Consider the following 18,904-nt stretch of genomic DNA (forward strand, 5'->3'; position numbering starts at 1 on the left):
ATCACGAGATTAGTACACAGTCAGCGTCAGGTAGCCACACTTTCTCCTCATTGGTTTTGATCTATACATCTGTGACCTGCACATCTCAGATTTTTAAAAAAAGCATAGAACAGCATCCACAGTTGATCAGGGCTCACCCAAATATGAATCTTTTGTTAGGATCTTCTCACCCGGCTCAGCTCATATTTTCCTGCTGTTTCTTCTCACTTTTTGTCCTAAATGCTCTCTCAAATAGCCATCTCTGTTTCTGGTTCAGTGTTTGCAATAACTGAAAAGCACAGCATGCTGTATAGAACTCATGATTTGCATGTTTCAATCTACACAAAACACACAAAAGAATTAAGATCTTTCACCACAGGATTGTGAGTGGAAAACCAAAGAGATTATGAGGCACAGTTTCAGATGAAATGTCAGAAATGTCCTGTCATTTAGCTGAGGAACATCTGGATTATGCTTTTGGGAATCATTTGGCTTTTTTTTTTTTCTCCATCTAAAACTCCTAATTGATGTTGTTTCAGAAATGGAAGATGGAAACCAAAATGTGGAATGCAGATGAGTATGTAATAACAGTCTCATTTTAGGGTGTGGTGTATATTTAAGATCTTTCCATTTTTTGTATACCTTTGTGTTTTGCTTTGTATTTTTTATACAGTGTCATCAAGTTTTACACATCCAAGAATCAGCACAACTCTCGCTAAATGTCACTCAATAAAGACTTCTTAACACTGTAATAGAGGATAGCAAACCATAATATGAAACTCAACATAGAAAATTGCATGTTTTTGGATTATAATAGAAGTGATTTGAAGCTTCTGCCATCTTATCAGCTGGTTATCAGCTATGTCCATACTTTTTGTCCATGGGCATTCTTTAAGCAATTGTCATTGGGGTTTTTTTTTTCCTGAAAATGCATATCCTTAAACGCAGCATGCATCATGGCAGTTCCTGTCCACAATCACACACAGGCACCAGGCATGCCATGCACATTCTTTACTATTATCATCTTTTTTTTTTTAAGATTAACTTTTTTCTAAAATAGGGGTTGCAATGCAATTTTCATTGCCAAGTCATGCTCAATGACAATAAAGAATCTTGAATCTTTCCCCATTCTGCAGTCCCCTTTTTTGACTGATCCTGTCTTGGGGAGTTTACAATGGGTGTGTGATTGCATTGCCTCTGCCCTGGAAAAAAGTCCTGTGGGCAAGCTGTGATGAGCCTGGTGAGGTCTGTGACTGTATGGAAGGTAATACATACTTATTATTATAGGTAGTTTCATTTTTTAAAAGGCTTTGCAATTTCCCAAATCAGCTGTAGTTTTTAACAAACATCTGACCAGGTGGAATTTGTGTATTTGTTGGGGCCGGTTTTCAGTGGATTAATCCACATTTGGTGCACCAGGGAGTAATTGTGGCAGCAGGATGGAGTATGTAGGATTCAGTCAAAATAAACTACAGTGTGTTTGTTCATGGTAATGAATGAACATGTCACCCAGTGCAACAGTGTGGTTCATTGATATGTTTTTAATAGTTTATTTTACAACAATGGAACTCTATGGCACAGAAGAATAAGATATATCACACCTTTGATACACACAATACTCCATAGCAGGAGCAATACATTGTTGTGTTGACACTACAAATGGGACTTTTTGACATAAAGAAAAAGACTTAATTTTACCAAAGTTTAACTCAACTCTCATTTTACAGATATGGGATTTTGCACAACAGTTTGTTCTGGATCTGTAGCACCAATTTGTAAGTGTAGTTGAGGTTTAAAATCCGTTGAAACACATTGAAGCCTGAGCACCTCATTAAAAAAACTTTTTTAGGTCATATTAACATATTAGCATATTAACAGCTTTTTGAATCAATCAAAATCTGCTGAATTTGCAAGAACTGTGATGGGTTCCTGGTCATGGTCAAAGGAGGTCTGCTCATCAGTGGCAACATTATATAAACATGATACAAATGGAATAACAAAATAGCACAGTCCTCTGGTGACTGCAGGTAAATGAGAAATATTCCAGCATTGAGCATTAAACAGTAAAAAATCTATTAAAAACACTGATTCTTAACCCATTGGGGCAGGATTTTTGTCTCTAGTGGGGATGGGGTGATATAAACATAACCTGCTCTGGTCAGTGATATTAATCCTGTTTGAATATGTGCATATGTGCTGTAATAATGACAGCCATAATGACCTTTTGTTTTTCTGAGCTAGCTCATCCTCGTCCTTGTAATTTAAATCCTGTCTGGATCAAGGTCCATGTATTTGAAAGTGGTTCTCTGAGTTTTTTCCTTCTACTGCATTTTATCAGCTCAGTGTGAAATTTGACTTTTCTTTGAAAATGGAGAAAATCAAAATGTCAATGTTTTGTTAATCTGATAGAAACATGCTAACATCCAGTGTTGTGCATAAATGTGCTAACAGAGCATGATTACTTAACATGCTTGTGCAACTATTGAACGTGAACAAGAGTGATATTAGCTCATGCGAGAGTTAACAATGCCTATGCCTGGCAAAGGAATGACCTGCACTACTGTACCTCTGACTGACTTACCCTGATATTCTTACCCTAACCAATCTCACTCCTCAGGCCTAAAGGTAACCCAACTAAAGAGGGCAATGCCAATACTAGCCAATCAGAGGAGGAGTAGGGCAGGTCATGACTTTAGCATCCTGGGAAAAATATAGCGGTATAGCTAGTGAACTCGCAATTCAGATGCAGCTATGTATATCTGAAAGTTCCAGAATAGGTTCCTTTGGGGAAAAAAATCACAAATTGTATGGAATTCTTACTTCAGCATTCACAATTGTGAACTATGAATGTGAACCAATTCATTTCAGCCTGTGTTAACAGAACTGCACAACACTGCTAACACCAAAATATAGGAATATTTGGGAACCAATAAGAAACAGGAAAAAAAATGAAAGCCATCAGGAGATGAAAACCACATAAAGGTTCTCTGCCTGCGTTGTTGTAATGTCAGCTACAGGTAGGTACAACTATTCTCTTTTTAGTCTATATTTGCTTTCATTTTGGCAAACTGATACCATTGAAATGATGCAGAATAAACTATTAGCAGTTCCTGTTTGCAATGTACATGGATGTACAGACAAATATCACTGAATTACTTTGATAGTGAATAAAACTTAAAAACCTGATAATTCCAAGGCAAGTTCTGAAGCATCTTTTTTTAAGTGTATTTGTGGGCATTTATTCACTATGGACATCAGAGATAATGATGTCCTCTAAAAGTGCAAGTCACATTGAATGATATGAACATAATGTTTCATGTCTGGGTGCGTGTGTTCACATACTGCTATACCTGCTATGTTGTGAAGCAATTTCTGTACAATATCAAAATAAACTTACTTGAGTTGTGTAATCAATCACAGCAAATATCAAGTCAGCATTATTTTTTTGTCATTTTCATTGCAATTATAAGATTTGCTGCAGAAGTAATACAGAATCATATTTATCACAATACATATTTGCAAATATATATAGAATGCTTTCTTTTCTCGATTAAAAATACCACTCACCTGCAATGTAATACAAAATACTGGAAGACCCAGTATCTATAAAAAAAAATATTTTTAATTGATTTACAATTTAGTAATATATGATATATATATAGTAATAAATCAAATGCTTTATTTTGACTTTCAATTAATAACTAAAAGTTACATTTCAAAATGAAATAGCAAAAAATGCATTTCTGTTTAAATTTTATTACAGTGTGAAATATATCATTCCATGTCACAATTTATTTGCTTCCTATTTTACTGTTCCAGAGTCAACAACCTATTTTTCTCCAGTTTCTCTCGTTTATGAAATGGCAGATTTCTGTCTCATTACTATTTATTACACACAGGTTGAAAACTTATTTGTACTAAATATAACAACAAATTGACCTGAAGATTACATGCAGTGTTTCAAAATCAATATCATCATATAGGCACACAGTTGGCGGCTGAAGGGAGATTCGTTTCAAAATCATCATGATAATTATATTTAATAATTGAGAAAAATAAAATATTGAGATAACTATGCTTTTACGTCCCTGGACGACTTGGAACCAAAGCCAGGGAGAACAACAGTGGATTTACTACATGTGCAAAGGCAGCATTTTTTTTTATCATTTCAAGAAAAGTAAGAAAATTACATCATGTTCATTGGAGACCATATCAAAACAATACACATTCAAAAAGTATGGCATGAGCTGGAAGAAACAGAGAACAGAGAAAAACTCTGTTGCGAGAAAATGGGACATTCTGGATGAACTGCAGATGGTCACACAGTAAAGGAAAAGTGGGGGTAGAGAGTAGAAAAAGAGCACTCAGTCCAGAGAGCCTGTCCGATCTGAGGAAACTTGTTTGAAGTTTAAATCTTCTCATGTTGTAGTTGTTTTTTAGACATGTTGATATGCTATCCGTTGTACCTAAGTATATTTATGTTATACATACATATGCAGTTAGGCCCAGAAATAGTTTGACAGTGACAAAAGGTTTGTTATTTTAGCTGTTTACGAAAACGTATTCAGGATACAGTTATATAATCGATATGGGCTTAAAGTGCAGACTCTCAGCTGTAATTTGAGAGTATTCACATCTAAATTGGAGGAAGGGTTTAGGAATTACATCACTTTAATATATAGCCACCTCTTTTTAAGGGACCAAAAGTAATTGGACAATTGACTCAGAAGGCTGCATGGGTTCTTCCCTCGTTAACCTTGATTAAAACCATTAATCATCTTCAAAAATAGAAAGGCCAGATTAGACTTTGCCAAAAAACATCCAAACAAGCCAGCCCAGTTCTGCAACAGCATTCTTTGGACAGATGAGACTAAGATCAACCTGCACCAGAATGATGGGAAGAAGAAATTTTGGACAAGAATTGGAACAGCTCATGATCCAAAGCACAGCACATCTTCTGTAAAACATGGTGGAGGCAGAGCCAAAACGCACTGCAAAAGCAACCCAGGAGTTTTTTAAAGCAAAGAAGTGGAACATTTTGCAATGTCCGAGTCAATCACCAGATCTCAACCCGATCGAGCATGCATTTCACTTGCTCAAGACAAAACTTCAGGCAGAAAGACCCACAAACAAGCAACAACTGAAGACAGCTGCAGTAAAGGCCTGGCAAAGCATCACAAAGAAGGAAACCCAGCGTTTGGTGATGTCCATGGGTTCCAGACTTCAGGTAGTCATTGCCTGCAAAGCATTCTCAACAAAGCATTAAAAATGAACATTTTATTTATGAATTTGTCCCATTACTTTTGAGCTCCTGAAATGAGGAGGCTTTGTATAAAAATGGGTCCAATTCCTTAATGTTTCATAGGATATTTTTGTTCAGCCCCTTGAATTCAATCTGAAAGACTGCACTTCAATTTCATCTTAGTTCTTTCATTTCAAATCCAATGTGGTGGCATGCAGAGCCCAAATTATGGAGATTGTGTCACTGTCCAAAAAATTCTGGGCCTAACTGTATGTATGTGTAGCATTTCATGCACTATAAAATATTGAAATGAGGTACATAGTATGGTATCAGAACCAAATAAGCCAAGTTGTCACCATTCTTAACTGTGTCTTATATACAGTACACCTCTGTCAAATAACACTAAGGCTTCTCTTTCAAAATAGAATGTTCTAGCTGAAAGACTAATGGTGGAAAGCCATGGCAAGCCTGCAGTAACAGTATTAAAATGTGCAGCTAATTAAGAATAATGAGCAACTTCACTGAAATCAGTCATCCTCCCCACAAACAATTTATACTTGCCTAAAATCAGTTTACCTTGGGTCTTTAGCAACCCAGCACTTGTATGATTCTAATTAACCACATTATCGTCTGTTAATACCAAAGTGAAACTGGAGGCCTGAGTGTTCCTTTGACAACTTCAGACAGAATATCCCATAACATTTTGTGATACTTTAAGGACTTTAAGAACTAAGTTATTTACAGTCCTACTTAATTGCCTGGGTGCACCATATGTAGAAGTTGCAAAAGTAATGAATTAGAAAGTGCCTGTGCTAACAGACTATTATTTTAATATAGTTTGTCAAGTCCAGACACATCATGTCTCAGTAGAAGAGATCTGAATAGCCATATATTATGCTGAGGCTTCTGGTAGGTGGACAGGCACTGATGTTTCGAATGTCCAGCCAGAGGATGTGGTGCTGTTACAGGGGGGAAACGGTTTCAGTCACAGCTATTGCAGGCTGGGATACTTCAGGTAGAATCGGTTGAATGCATCATATATGGCCTGTCTGTAAGTAAAACAGATATGCAATCAGTTCTAAAACAACAAAGCAAGAGGTAGCATGGCAAAGAAAATATCACGTACAAAATTTATTGTAGTTTATGAAATGGTAAATGGACTGTATTTATATAGCGCTTTTCTAGTCTGCTGACCACTCAAAGTACTTTACAACCGGAGCCTGCATTCACCCATTCACACATGGTAGCTAGGCCACCGGCTCACCAATGCACAGTATCGAGAGCAACTTGGGGTTCAGTATCTTGCCCATGGATACTTCGACATGTAGACTGCCGAGGCCAGGGATCAAACCACTAACCTTCTGATGAGTGGACGACCGCTCTTCCTCCTGAGCCACAGTCACCTCACAAAAATGGATTTGCATTGGGTTGTAAAAGTGTTTCTAGTTTTCAGGAAGTTCTATGTATACTGAACATGTCTGGAAGTCCCAAGCAAGTCTGAAGTCTTGGCTATGAAGACCAAGTCAAGTCTAACAGGCCTAAGTGCTAAACTCTGACAAAAATATGGCATTTCCTGTCACTACTTCACAATAAAAGTCAACTAATGCTTTGCCAGTTAAATGTTTTTCAGTTTCCATCAGCAGTAACTTTTACCCCCGCTTTTTGGTAATACCTTAACCTTTTTTGTAATACTGCAATTATATAAATATTGCAATGCTTTCATCAGTGGAAAATCTTCAAGATTAGAACGTATTAGTACAATTCTGAGGGACTTGTATTTTACCTGCCTATTTCCATTTTCTACTATTTTCTACTTGTATTCTTGTATTTTGGATATTATATTGTTCTTTTTACTCCACTACAATTATCTGTGGTAATGGGAGGATTCTCCTTCATCTCCAAACCCCTCTCATGCATTGTTCCCCAGGGATCAATTCTGAATCATATACTATTTTCTATTTATATGCTTCCTGTGTGGCTGTTAATCAATAGGTCTATTAATTTCCACTGTTATGTGGATGACACACAACATCATGTTCTGCTGACTGGCAGGAGGTTTTATTTGCATCCCCCCCCCCTGTCACACAATGTCAAGCATTCCACCAACAATTTGGGAGTGATCTTTGACTCTAAGCTTTGTTCTGACATACAAAGGTGGTCTCTCAAACTCAGGAACATTACAAAAGTTATTCTTTTTTTTATCTTAAGTATACCTGGAAAAAGTTATCCATGATCCATAGATTTACTCGTGCCCTATGATCCTGGGCAGGACTGTCCTAACTGTAAGTCAATACGGTAAAACTAAACAAAACTAGTAAAAAAATTGTATTGAAATTTGAGTCCTTGAGCATGTAAATGTAAATAGGTAATAGAAATAGATAAAAGATTGTGATGTTTTTCCTTTGAAACACAGCTCAACTTGTTAACTAGAGCAGCTCCAGTGTGAGCATGCTTTCCTCTTTAGGCTTCAGTGTTGAGTATTGTGCTTTTACTCATGATGTACAACCAATCAGTGCTTTGGATGGGACACGGAAAAAAATTATTTCTGATAATTGCTATACATGGAAGCCGATGATCAGTCAAACTCTAATTTAATCCCCAAATCAGGTGCGTCCACTCTGTCATATGTGACTTGTTCGTAGGAAAACAAAGGAGCGAAAACAATGTGACAGGGTTTTACAGGCCAAGCTAAACATTATACAGACCATAATAATAATATGGTATTATTATAATGGTAGCAGTACTTCCAACGCCAGATGTCATACTACAACAGACCCAAATATAACATGTCTGGAGCTAAATAATCACAGACAGTATTCGTGGGGGCACTGTTTCACAAGGCATTCCTCACACCATACCTGACCACACCAGTCTTTTGCTATCCTTCGAGTGAGTGGTTTACCTGAAGATGTTCTGTTTAAACAGGTATGCACTGATGTGTCCTCCATTCAGATATCTGACTTCACATCCTGGCCAGATCTCCTGCAGACTGAGGACCCCTGTGCGAGGGATATAGGCGTCCTCTTTAGCCTGGACCACAATGATGAGACTGGTGTCTACAGGGACTAGGACAGATGGAAGGACAAATTACAACTACATGGTGCCACTAGTACATATCATACATAAACACAATATTCAGTACCATTGTTATGTGGATGACATGCAAACTGATGTCCCATTCAAAAATTTGATGAATTGCTGCTCCCCTATGAGCCAGAGTGCAACTGCTGGCTGCTCCAGCAGTCCTGGCTCAAGACTAAAGGTGTTGGTGTTTTTTTTAAGCACTGTATTAATGCTAGCACACCGTTTTATTAGTTTTTCTCATCTCCCTCCATGATGGCAACCAGTTAGAGGATTAAATGGCCCCTAATACCTCTCTGTGGAAGTTCCTCCTCGAGCGATTTACTGGAAGGCATTGATGAAGGACATGAATTGATTTTGCTACCACAATATTTACAGTGCTTATTATTAAGCATGTGAATGTACCTCAAAATCTTTTCATTTGACTCCTTCCACATTTTAAATAAAACGGACCAAAGCAGTCTATTTCAACTGAAGTAAGTGGTAGTTAAGATTTGGGTGATGATGGTGGGTGTCCACACAGCTGAATGACTCTGCAGTTCTGAATGGGGAGCCACGTAGGCTGAGAGGGAGGGCGGGGCTTGCCTCCTAAAGAAACTATTATGCTTATCTAGTCTGGTTACAACTCGTCATCTTTGGATTGTAACCCCTCAAGCTCTGAAGCTCCATCTTCGTCATTGCTGCTTTGCAAAATATATGTGTGTGTCTGTCTGTATATATGTGTTTGTGTGTGTGTGTGTGTGTATATTCTGCTGCCTTTTTCTGAAATAACCTCCCTGTTGATATCAGTCTGACTCTGCTACTAAAGCCTTTAAATCTAAATCTAAAATCTGTTGGTCTGGAGCTCAATGAATCTATTGACTTTTGTACTTACGGCCCATGGTCCATGTTTGTCCTGCCCACAAGAAATTGGCATCTCTCTCTCTCTCAGGTACAAACTCACTTGTGGTGTTTTAAAACATCTGCTCTATTTAGACCTATTTACACGATCTGTAACAGCATTACAATGCCTTTCCTCTGTCCTATTTGTGTTGTGGTACTATTCAGCAACACTGCCTGGGAAGCCACCTGTCTGCACCATAGAACTTACCAGAGAAGTTAGCCATGTGTGTGCATTCATCCATCACTCCCTTCATGAAGCTTATGGACTCTCTATGTAATGATGGCCGACAACAGTCAGTGGAATCCATTGTCTTCCCAAGCAGTGTGTTTTGTGCACGAGGGCTCCTTCTTGAAAGAAACAAAAACAAAAACAAAACAAACCTAAAAGATTAAATAGCGTCTGAAAATTCAAACAAATCAGTTCAACAAAACAAACAACAAAATAAAGCCCAACTAAAACTAAAAGACATTGTGGGTTAACCTCTTTCATAATATGAAAATTATATTTAGTTTTTATAGTATGACCACCTTTACACTAGTTGTAGAAATCGTGTACTAGAGAAAACGAGACATGTTCTTTATGTGCGATTTAGTAGCTGATAGCAAATTCTATGGTGTAACCTGGGTTACACAAAATACTCTCCAACAATTAATACCGCCATGACAACATTCATGTGGGGACAGGATTCTTGTGAGTGATCTCCGGCTACACCGTAAATTAAACATCACTAACGACTGATCAATAGAAAATTTATTTCAAAACAGAAAATGTTACACTTCATATCATACTGTAGCCTATTTATGAATAGGTGGCAGGATTCCTCAACTACATTTGTCCAAGGGCCAAACTTTTTCTTGGGACACAATTTGGGGGCCATATTTTCAAATGTAAAAAATAGGCCTAGTTAGTCTACTATTGCTTGATATTTTTACTTGAGAAAATTATTTTTATGAGCCTATGTAGTGTGAAGACACCTAAAAAACATCTACCTAGGAGGCGGAGGAGGTGTGCTCAATGCAAAACCCACAGTTCAATTACCAACTGAATGAGTCCTTGTCTCAACAAAAAACTCCTCTTCAGGAAGCAAGCAAAAATAGTTGGGAGACTCAATGCAACAGTTGCCCAACGAAAATAAACCCAATCTCGTGTCTAATACACAATCTCTGTGAGTCTCTGGTGAACAGGTGAACCATAAATGACCAAGTATAAATTGGGATACCAAATAAGAAATCGGATTCTTTTTCTGGACAAGTCTGGACACTATACAATATACTTTGGAAGTACGGTGTTTTTCAATCTTCAAAAAGTAGCACAAAAATTCTCAAAAACTCTCAAAACTGTGGAAAAAACTCAAAACTGTGGAAAACAGAGATTTATCTGTTGTTTGTCAACACAAATCAGACATGTATCTATTACAGATTGTTTCTACAGGCAAACCCCTCTGCCAGATTTATTTAATACTGCAAAGTAGCATGTGCACTATAACACTACAGTATGTCCATATCTGTAGTAGCATATGTGGATGTACTGATGGACAACTGCAAAGGACCCTGCAGTCAGATGTTAGACCATGATATAGCACAAGTTCAGCATGCCACTACAGTTGAACTAAATGATACGAATTAAAGGTTATTTTTTCAGGGCAGATACCGATACCAAATATTAGTAACCAAGGACACAATTAACCTATATTTGTATAGGTATAAATAATATCCTTGAAGTATTTCAGTCAGGCTTTAGAATAAACCACAGCACTGAAACTGTTATTAATAAAATAATCAACAACATTAGTTTAAATTCTGATGAAAATAAGGTTTCAGTTCTTGCCCTTGTGACATAAGTGCAGTGTTTGATACGACTGATCATGATATCTTAATCTTCTTTGGTCTTTCTGACTGTGTGTTTAAACTAGTTTAAAACATACATTTAAGGGAGGAAGTTTTATGTCAGACTTTCAGAGAGAGGTGGTGGCATTAGTAGCAATTTTTTAAAATTAAATTATGTTATCTGCAATTGGATTTATTTAATTTTAACTATCCCGATAAATGTAAGAATGCTGAATATAGGAGCTTATTATTGACCAGGATGATAGTTGGTCAACCCCTAACACCTTTCACACGTTCACAACACAAGAATCAAGTTTTTGTCGATCTCTCTCAGGTTTTTGACACAAATGAACATTGCATTTAACTTAACACGCTATGCTGCGATGATTTGGACATTGTTGCTCAGAACTGGTTTCATGCATATTTGTTTGATAGAGCACAGGCCATCTGTAGAGATGGTCTCAAAACAACCCCTTGTAGGATAAATAAGGGGGTATTTCTGTCAGCAATTAAGCATTTTATAGAAACACAGACAACAAAAGAGCTGATTTCAGAAGTGTCCCAGAAGCATATCAACGCTCTGCCCGGCGGAGAGTACTGCCGAGCCTATTTCAACCAAAAAACAAGGGGCAGGGCTTAGTAGGAAAATGGCTATTACTCAGTAACATTTATAAATACCAAAAATGTGTACCTCATAACCCAGTGGACAAAATTTCACTAGTTTAGGCGTGCATGCTCTAGAGGCAACTCCAAAGTCTGAAGTGTCGTTGGTGATTGGGCCAAGTGGGCGTGGTCTATGACACCTTAGAGCAATTCTGATTAAACTCAGTGGAGAAATTCCACACTATGTCCTGACAAGTGGCAGAACTGGCTTTGTGATGATGAAACAAGTGTGAAGTTGGTCTGGCTACTTGGTTAAACAGAATTAAAACTATCTGACGTGACTTTGCTGAACACCAACAATGAATAGCCTAAACACTAATAACACATATAGTAGACTCCTTTTGACTCCTGACAAAGTTTAGACTGAACTTTACATAAATATAGTATTCAAAGTAGGTTGAGTTTGCGAAGATTATTAACTGCCACTGACTCTTAGTAGTTTACCACACCATACTTTAGTCTTTAACAAGGCTAATCAAACTGTGAGTTACAGCAACAGAAGTTAATAAATTCATATCATGTTATGGTCCATTTCACCTTAATAAGCTAGCATTGTACAGTTGTACAGTTTGGACACACCTTCTCATTCAATACGTTTTCTTTATTTTCAGTTTTTGCAATTTTCCGGACTGACTGACCTTCATTTCTAAAGTAATGATGGCCACTCGTTTTCTTTAGTTAGCTGATTGGTTCTTGCCATAATATGAATTTGAACAGTTGTCCAATAGGGCTGTTGGCTGTGTATTAACCTGACTTCTGCACAACACAACTGATGGTCCCAACCCCATTAATAAAGCAAGAAATTCCACTAATTAGCCCTGATAAGGAGCACCTGTGAAGTGAAAAGGATTTCATGTGACGACCTCTTGAAGCTCATTGAGAGAATGTCAAGAGTGTGCAAAGCAGTTATCAGAGCAAAGGGTGGCTATTTTGAAGAAACTAGAATATAAAACATGTTTTCATTTATTTCACCTTTTTTTTGTTAAGTACATAACTCCACATGTAGTTTTGATGCCTTCAGTGAGAATCTACAATGAAAATAAAGAAAATGCATTGAATGAGAAGGTGTGTCCAAACTTTTGGCCTGTACTGTATTTGACAAAATACAGTATGAGTCAAAATAAAGTACCATGAATATAGGACAAAGTTTGTATAATTTTTCAGGACAACACATTATTTTCAATGACATTTTACATTTCCTCTAAATTTCCATGTGTTTTCTGTGACAGGAAAATTGGGCTGCTGTTTTCAAGGTTTTCCAGCACTAATGGGAACCCTGGATGAAGCATGTGAAACATGATTCCAGTAAACAAAAACATTCATTTTTCAGCAAAAGCAGATATTACAAATATAAACATGTTATTTCAAGTCTTAAAAAAGAAGAACACACTTAGGAACTTGTATTCACAATAAGTTAAAACTGATTACCTTGGTAGAGTGTCCAAGCTCCTCCCACAGCTGTTCACTGATGATAAGAACTGGTGTACTCTGTCTCCAGCCCTGCTCTCTGCAGAGCCTTTACCAATCAACAGGCCTTGTCCATCCTGTATTTCTCCTCTTGCTTTGGAGTTCTGGCCCACCGATGCCCTGTCATCTTCAGATAGGCCTAGGAGATGCTCTAAAGAGTCCACATTCTTCACAAGTTCTGGAACCATCTTAAAGGAATCAGCCTGATAGATGTGGACACACAGACTAAAAGAAATATACAGTGTACTTATTGATGCTAACGTGTTCATGCAAGTGTTTAGTAAGGGGATTAGTGCTCCAGTAGAATCTTGTATTTGCTCTGATTCTTGGAGAGCTTCTTTAAAAGAGCTGAATCTAACTGTATGTCCATTTCCAAAAAATGGAAAATTCCTCTATGTAATTTTCTAGGACTTAAATAATGACAAATACCCCTTACATTACATTACCAGAGCCCACTGGTTCTTAGAGATTTCTAACGTGGTCTGATTATGGGGGCGGCAGTACCTCAGTCCATATGAACTTGGCTTAGGCTTGTTCAAGTGCAGCACGGACCACAGCATGTGCACTGATAGCTGGGTAGGTGCTAGTTCACCTCCTGGGCACTGCATACTGCAGAGGTACCCTTAAGTAATGCACCAAACACCTTAATGCTTAAAGCACTGACTATGTGGCAGTCGTCTCTTCAATTAATAATGTCTGTACGTCCTGTCTGTGTACATTTGCGTGTATTTCAGGCTTATGTGTGTAATGAATAACAACTACGGTGTAAAAACTGAATTTCCTCAATGTGGGATTAATACTTTTTCTTTTCTTATTTCACAAAAAGTCCAAAAGTGTCATTTTAAATTCACATAAACAAATAAATTCACTCTGATGTGAGCATTGTGAAGCTACCATAAGCGAATTTTTACCTTCACTTGATATGTAGTTATCATAGTCATAACTGATCAATTTTCTTGTGACTGATCAATGTATTGGTCAAGTTATCAATTCAATACTAATAGTTTACACTACACTAATAGTTTACATTTATATGAGTCATTTGCATTTTTACAGCCAATTATGATGCCCTGGTTTTCAAGAGAGATTCAAACAGCATATAAAAATCTTTTGTCAATTACTGTGAGTGTAGGAGTGATTTTCAAGAAATGTTGAAGGATAACGTACCCCGCAGTACTCCAACAGCTTAATGATTTCCTCTTCATACACTGAGTTAATGGCGTACTGCTTCTCAAGCTCTGTCCAGTTCACTGCTTTACTCAGCACTCCCTACACGCATGAAAACACACACACACACACACACACACACACACACACACACACACACACACACACACACACACACACACACACAATAATAACTCCTTCAACTTACTTACTTGTATTGTTTTAAAACAGAAAAATGTGAGCCTATCCTAAGGGTTGAGGAGTTTGCATCACAATGAATGAGAGTGGACCATTTGCATTTTCATGAGAGGAACTTTTTTTAACCATAATAGATCTAAAAATGTTTTTGACATTTTGATGAAACATTTAATGGTACAGTACAGTATATACAAAGGAATTAAAATAGCAATTTAACGTTATGACTATAGCTACAGAGTTTATTTTCACAGGAAGGTAGTTTTAGTAATGCAAAATCAAAGCAAAAATCACAGTGCTGAATGCACAGTTTGTAGCCATTTTGTAGTCTGTACAGTTATATGGGGTTCATCATTAGAGGTGATAACACTAGGCCTGAGCATGGGATTCTTTATCATTGTTCAGACTGACTTCATTAAGGCATATTGAAAGCAGTTTAATTTAAAGGCACAAGTGAAAAAACAATACAAATATACATTTGGAAGGGTTCGGGGTAGGGACGGGACATTATAAATCGGAAGTAAAAACAGCTGTCTAGCTCACTTAAGTACAGTCCTATATCAATTTCCTATTTATTTTGAATTGTCACAAAGGAGAGACCACATATTTCTAGTCATTCAAACATTTTACTTCTGTCATGGCTGAAGGTTCAGCTTGCCTATTGTATACCTCACAAAGAAAAGGTTTAAGCGGATGTAAAGTATCAGATTTGAACAAGGGGGAGATGAGGTACCCCTGGCAGATCCTGCCCAAGGAACGTGTCTGTCCCAGGGACTAACACCACCAATTTGCACTTGTCTCTCTGTGACCACCATCCAGCTCCAGTTTGCTTTTCACTAAAAGGAAAATTCACCAAAAAAATGTGTGTCCTATGTTATGGTCTGGTTTTCCTGTGCTCATTTCTTGTGCTTGCCTCTCACCCAAATGGTGCATCTCTCTCTCTCCATCCATTACAGGCAGAGCACAGAGAGCTGGGGCGATCTCCTCGGCAGCAGGCCCCCTCAAACACACCTGCTCGACATCATCTAATCAGCCTGGCTACTTTAGACACCTCCAGATCCACTCCTGTGCCGGATGATTCCTCTAGCTTACTTCATGTGTATGTGCTGCTGAGTTTGATCCTCTGCCTTCTGTGACTCTTGAGATTTTCGTGTTTCCTAGATTGTTCTGAGTTTGTTTGTTACCGTCAGTCAGAGAAATTCCTCCTGGTCCTCCTATGTATTTTTCTTTTCCCTTGGCTATTTTTCCTGTCAGGTCATTTTGTGTTACTTTTTCCCCTTGTGGCGATTTTTGGTTTGTTTTTCTAAGCTCTGGTGTTTTTTCCCCGCAAGGTGGTTTTTTGTTATTCCTATTGCCAGACTCTCCTTAATACTAATCGTAACATCCTATCTGTAATGCAAATAACTATTTGCTTCTAGACAAAATGTATTAGGATAATATTATGACACAATAATCACAATTATTTTGGTCATGATAATGATATCATCCCATGCCTGTTTTCCAGCCATCCCTAATTCAGGGTCAACCTGTATTGGACCGTTACTAAATGGAATGGATTTAGACTGTATTGATATAGCCTGCTGACCTCTTTACAACATGAGCCTGCATTTAACCATTCACACCTCCTCCTACTAACTACATTAACACACTGAACCCCAGTATCTTCAGTATCTTGCCCAAGGATGCAGACTGCTAAGGTCGGGGATCGTACCACCAACTTTCTGATAAGTGGACGACTGTCCCTCCTGAGCCAGATTCGCCCCCAATGTTTGGTCATGATGTCAATTCTAATGCTGCCTAATAACGGAATGTCTCATGCCCTGTAGGGAGAGTGTGTTACCATGGTGAAGACACTGGACGCAGTGGACCAGGACAAACATGGAATCAGAGGGATTGGCTTTGGCCAGTTAGTCACTGCCAGGGACGCCATCTGGACATAAAGACACACAAGGGACTTCATGAAAAATATTATCTTTGGGTAGGATTAAATGTTATATTGCACCCACTTGTATTCATATGTGGGCTTGTATGTAAAATATTTACTTTTAAAGTTTAAGTAAGGTGCTGGTGACTATGGGTCTCCAGGCTGACAAAAATGTTAATAAGCTATTTAATGTAATACAGGATAAATATATGGGTTTGATAAAAGGAAATCAAAGTGAAAATTCATTAAAAAACAAAACTGCAGAATGTATGCTGTTTTGGTGACTCACATATCCTCCCATGGAGATGCCAGTAATTCCTAGTGGCCAGTAACCTTCTCTCTCCAGCCAATGGAGAAGCACTGTTGACTCCAGGATCAAAGCCCCTCCCATCACAAACAGGTCTGACACATTCTTTAGACTGGACCGCCTAAAATACTCACAAATAATGTGTTAATAAAATGTTTACTTTACACTGAATTAATCCCAGCTTTAAAGCAAAAGTCTTTGTAGCTTGATCCTTTACAGATCACAGCTGCTATAATTAGTCTGAATTCACAGCAGTTAGAATGGATTTCATGTTATAAGAAAAAAAAAAAAAACATACATAACCATACCAGCATCTCAAACCACTCCCGTAATCCAGTTCTCTGTTGATCCGAATTGTCAGTACATTCATCCTGATTCATTCTGATTCACATAATTGGTCTATTCTGTACACACGTCTAATGCATATCTGTTTGTCCTGGAAGAGGGATCACTCTGCTGTGGCTCATGTTTATATTTCTCAAAGTGAGATATCAAAAACAACAGTTTTGGTATCAGCATCTGAGTAAGCGCCAATGAACTAAATTATCAATTAATTTGTTGATTATTTTCTCTTTTAAGTCAATTAATCTCAGTCTATGAAATGTTAAAGAACTTCAAAAAAGCATAAAAAAATCTTTGTCCAAGGTGATGTCTTAAATGCGCTAGTTTTGTCTGATTAATGATCCAAAACCTTTAGACATTCAGTGCACTGTCATATATAACAAAGAAAAACAAAAAAAATACAACATTTAAGGAGCTGAAACCAGAGAATGTTTGCTTGAAAAATGACTGAAGTGATTACAGTCAAACTCTCACTAGTAACAGGCCTAAAGCAATCACAGATTGAATAGAATGTCTGCTTGAGCAACACAATAAAGCAGTGAAATTTCATTCAATACAAGAGTTCAGCAAGTTAACACAAAAACAATGTTTTTAAACATCTGCTACTAACTTAATGCAAGTAATTCTGGTGCTGCAGACTAAGAGTGATTCACAGACCTTATATGAATTGGTCAAGAAAAAGCTGTCTGGAAAAAGGACACCAGACCAACTTGCTTGGGGAGTTCACTGGCAAGCAGCTGGTTGGGGGGCACAGCCCGAAAAACAACATGGAGCCGCCATCCTGTGGGCCCACCAGTTGCAATGATAGGCACTGGAGTTGGGTGCTTTGGAGCAGAACCAACTACATATTGTTGGGCTCACCTCTGTATGCATCACAATGAATGAGAGTGGACCATTTGCATTTTCATGAGTGGAACTTTTTTTTAACCATAATAGATCTAAAAATGTTTTTGACATTTTGATGAAACATTTAATGGTACAGTACAGTATATACAAAGGAATTAAAATAGCAATTTAACGTTATGACTATAGCTACAGAGTTTATTTTCACAGGAAGGTAGTTTTAGTAATCCAAAATCAAAGCAAAAATCACAGTGCTGAATGCACAGTTTGTAGCCATTTTGTAGTCTGTACAGTTATATGGGGTTCATCATTAGAGGTGATAACACTAGGCCTGAGCATGGGATTCTTTATCATTGTTCAGACTGACTTCATTAAGGCATATTGAAAGCAGTTTAATTTAAAGGCACAAGTGAAAAAACAATACAAATATACATTTGGAAGGGTTCGGGGTAGGGACGGGACATTATAAATCGGAAGTAAAAACAGCTGTCTAGCTCACTTAAGTACAGTCCTATATCAATTTCCTATTTATTTTGAATTGTCACAAAGGAGAGACCACATATTTCTAGTCATTCAAACATTTTACTTCTGTCATGGCTGAAGGTTCAGCTTGCCTATTGTATACCTCACAAAGAAAAGGTTTAAGCGGATGTAAAGTATCAGATTTGAACAAGGGGGAGATGAGGTACCCCTGGCAGATCCTGCCCAAGGAACGTGTCTGTCCCAGGGACTAACAACTTGCTACAGTGAACTCCCCAAGCAACTTGCTTGGGGAGTTCACTGGCAAGCAGCTGGTTGGGGGGCACAGCCCGAAAAACAACATGGAGCCGCCATCCTGTGGGCCCACCAGTTGCAATGGACTATGCACTATGCAATGCACTAAAGACATGGTGCCAATCAGTTACATGACAAAGAGCAGAATCCTCCAGAACCAAACTGGAGATTTTGTTGGCAAATCATCACTTAAGGCCTGAGTTAGTATGAT

General features: G+C 37.9%; 1 protein-coding gene across 3 annotated transcripts in view; it reads right to left on the reverse strand.

Annotated features, from left to right (window-relative positions):
* Positions 1 to 1,502: 1,502 nt before the first annotated feature.
* The window catches only part of abhd18 (abhydrolase domain containing 18), a 31,526-nt gene continuing 14,124 nt past the window's right edge, over positions 1,503 to 18,904 (reverse strand). For 2 of the 3 annotated variants that reach the window (XM_041943673.1, XM_041943675.1), the window contains 7 exons: positions 16,717 to 16,855; positions 16,344 to 16,433; positions 14,309 to 14,410; positions 13,103 to 13,344; positions 9,393 to 9,532; positions 8,124 to 8,286; positions 1,503 to 6,270 (listed from right to left, as the gene is read on the reverse strand). In XM_041943673.1, coding sequence (XP_041799607.1) covers positions 6,213 to 6,270; positions 8,124 to 8,286; positions 9,393 to 9,532; positions 13,103 to 13,344; positions 14,309 to 14,410; positions 16,344 to 16,433; positions 16,717 to 16,855 — 934 coding nt within the window. In that variant the 3' untranslated portion in view covers positions 1,503 to 6,212. The remainder of the gene's footprint in view (positions 6,271 to 8,123; positions 8,287 to 9,392; positions 9,533 to 13,102; positions 13,345 to 14,308; positions 14,411 to 16,343; positions 16,434 to 16,716; positions 16,856 to 18,904) is intronic. The other variant, XM_041943674.1, reaches the window with a different exon arrangement.

Source organism: Chelmon rostratus, chromosome 9, assembly GCF_017976325.1.
Source record: "Chelmon rostratus isolate fCheRos1 chromosome 9, fCheRos1.pri, whole genome shotgun sequence".
NCBI classification, from domain to species: Eukaryota; Metazoa; Chordata; class Actinopteri; order Chaetodontiformes; family Chaetodontidae; genus Chelmon; species Chelmon rostratus.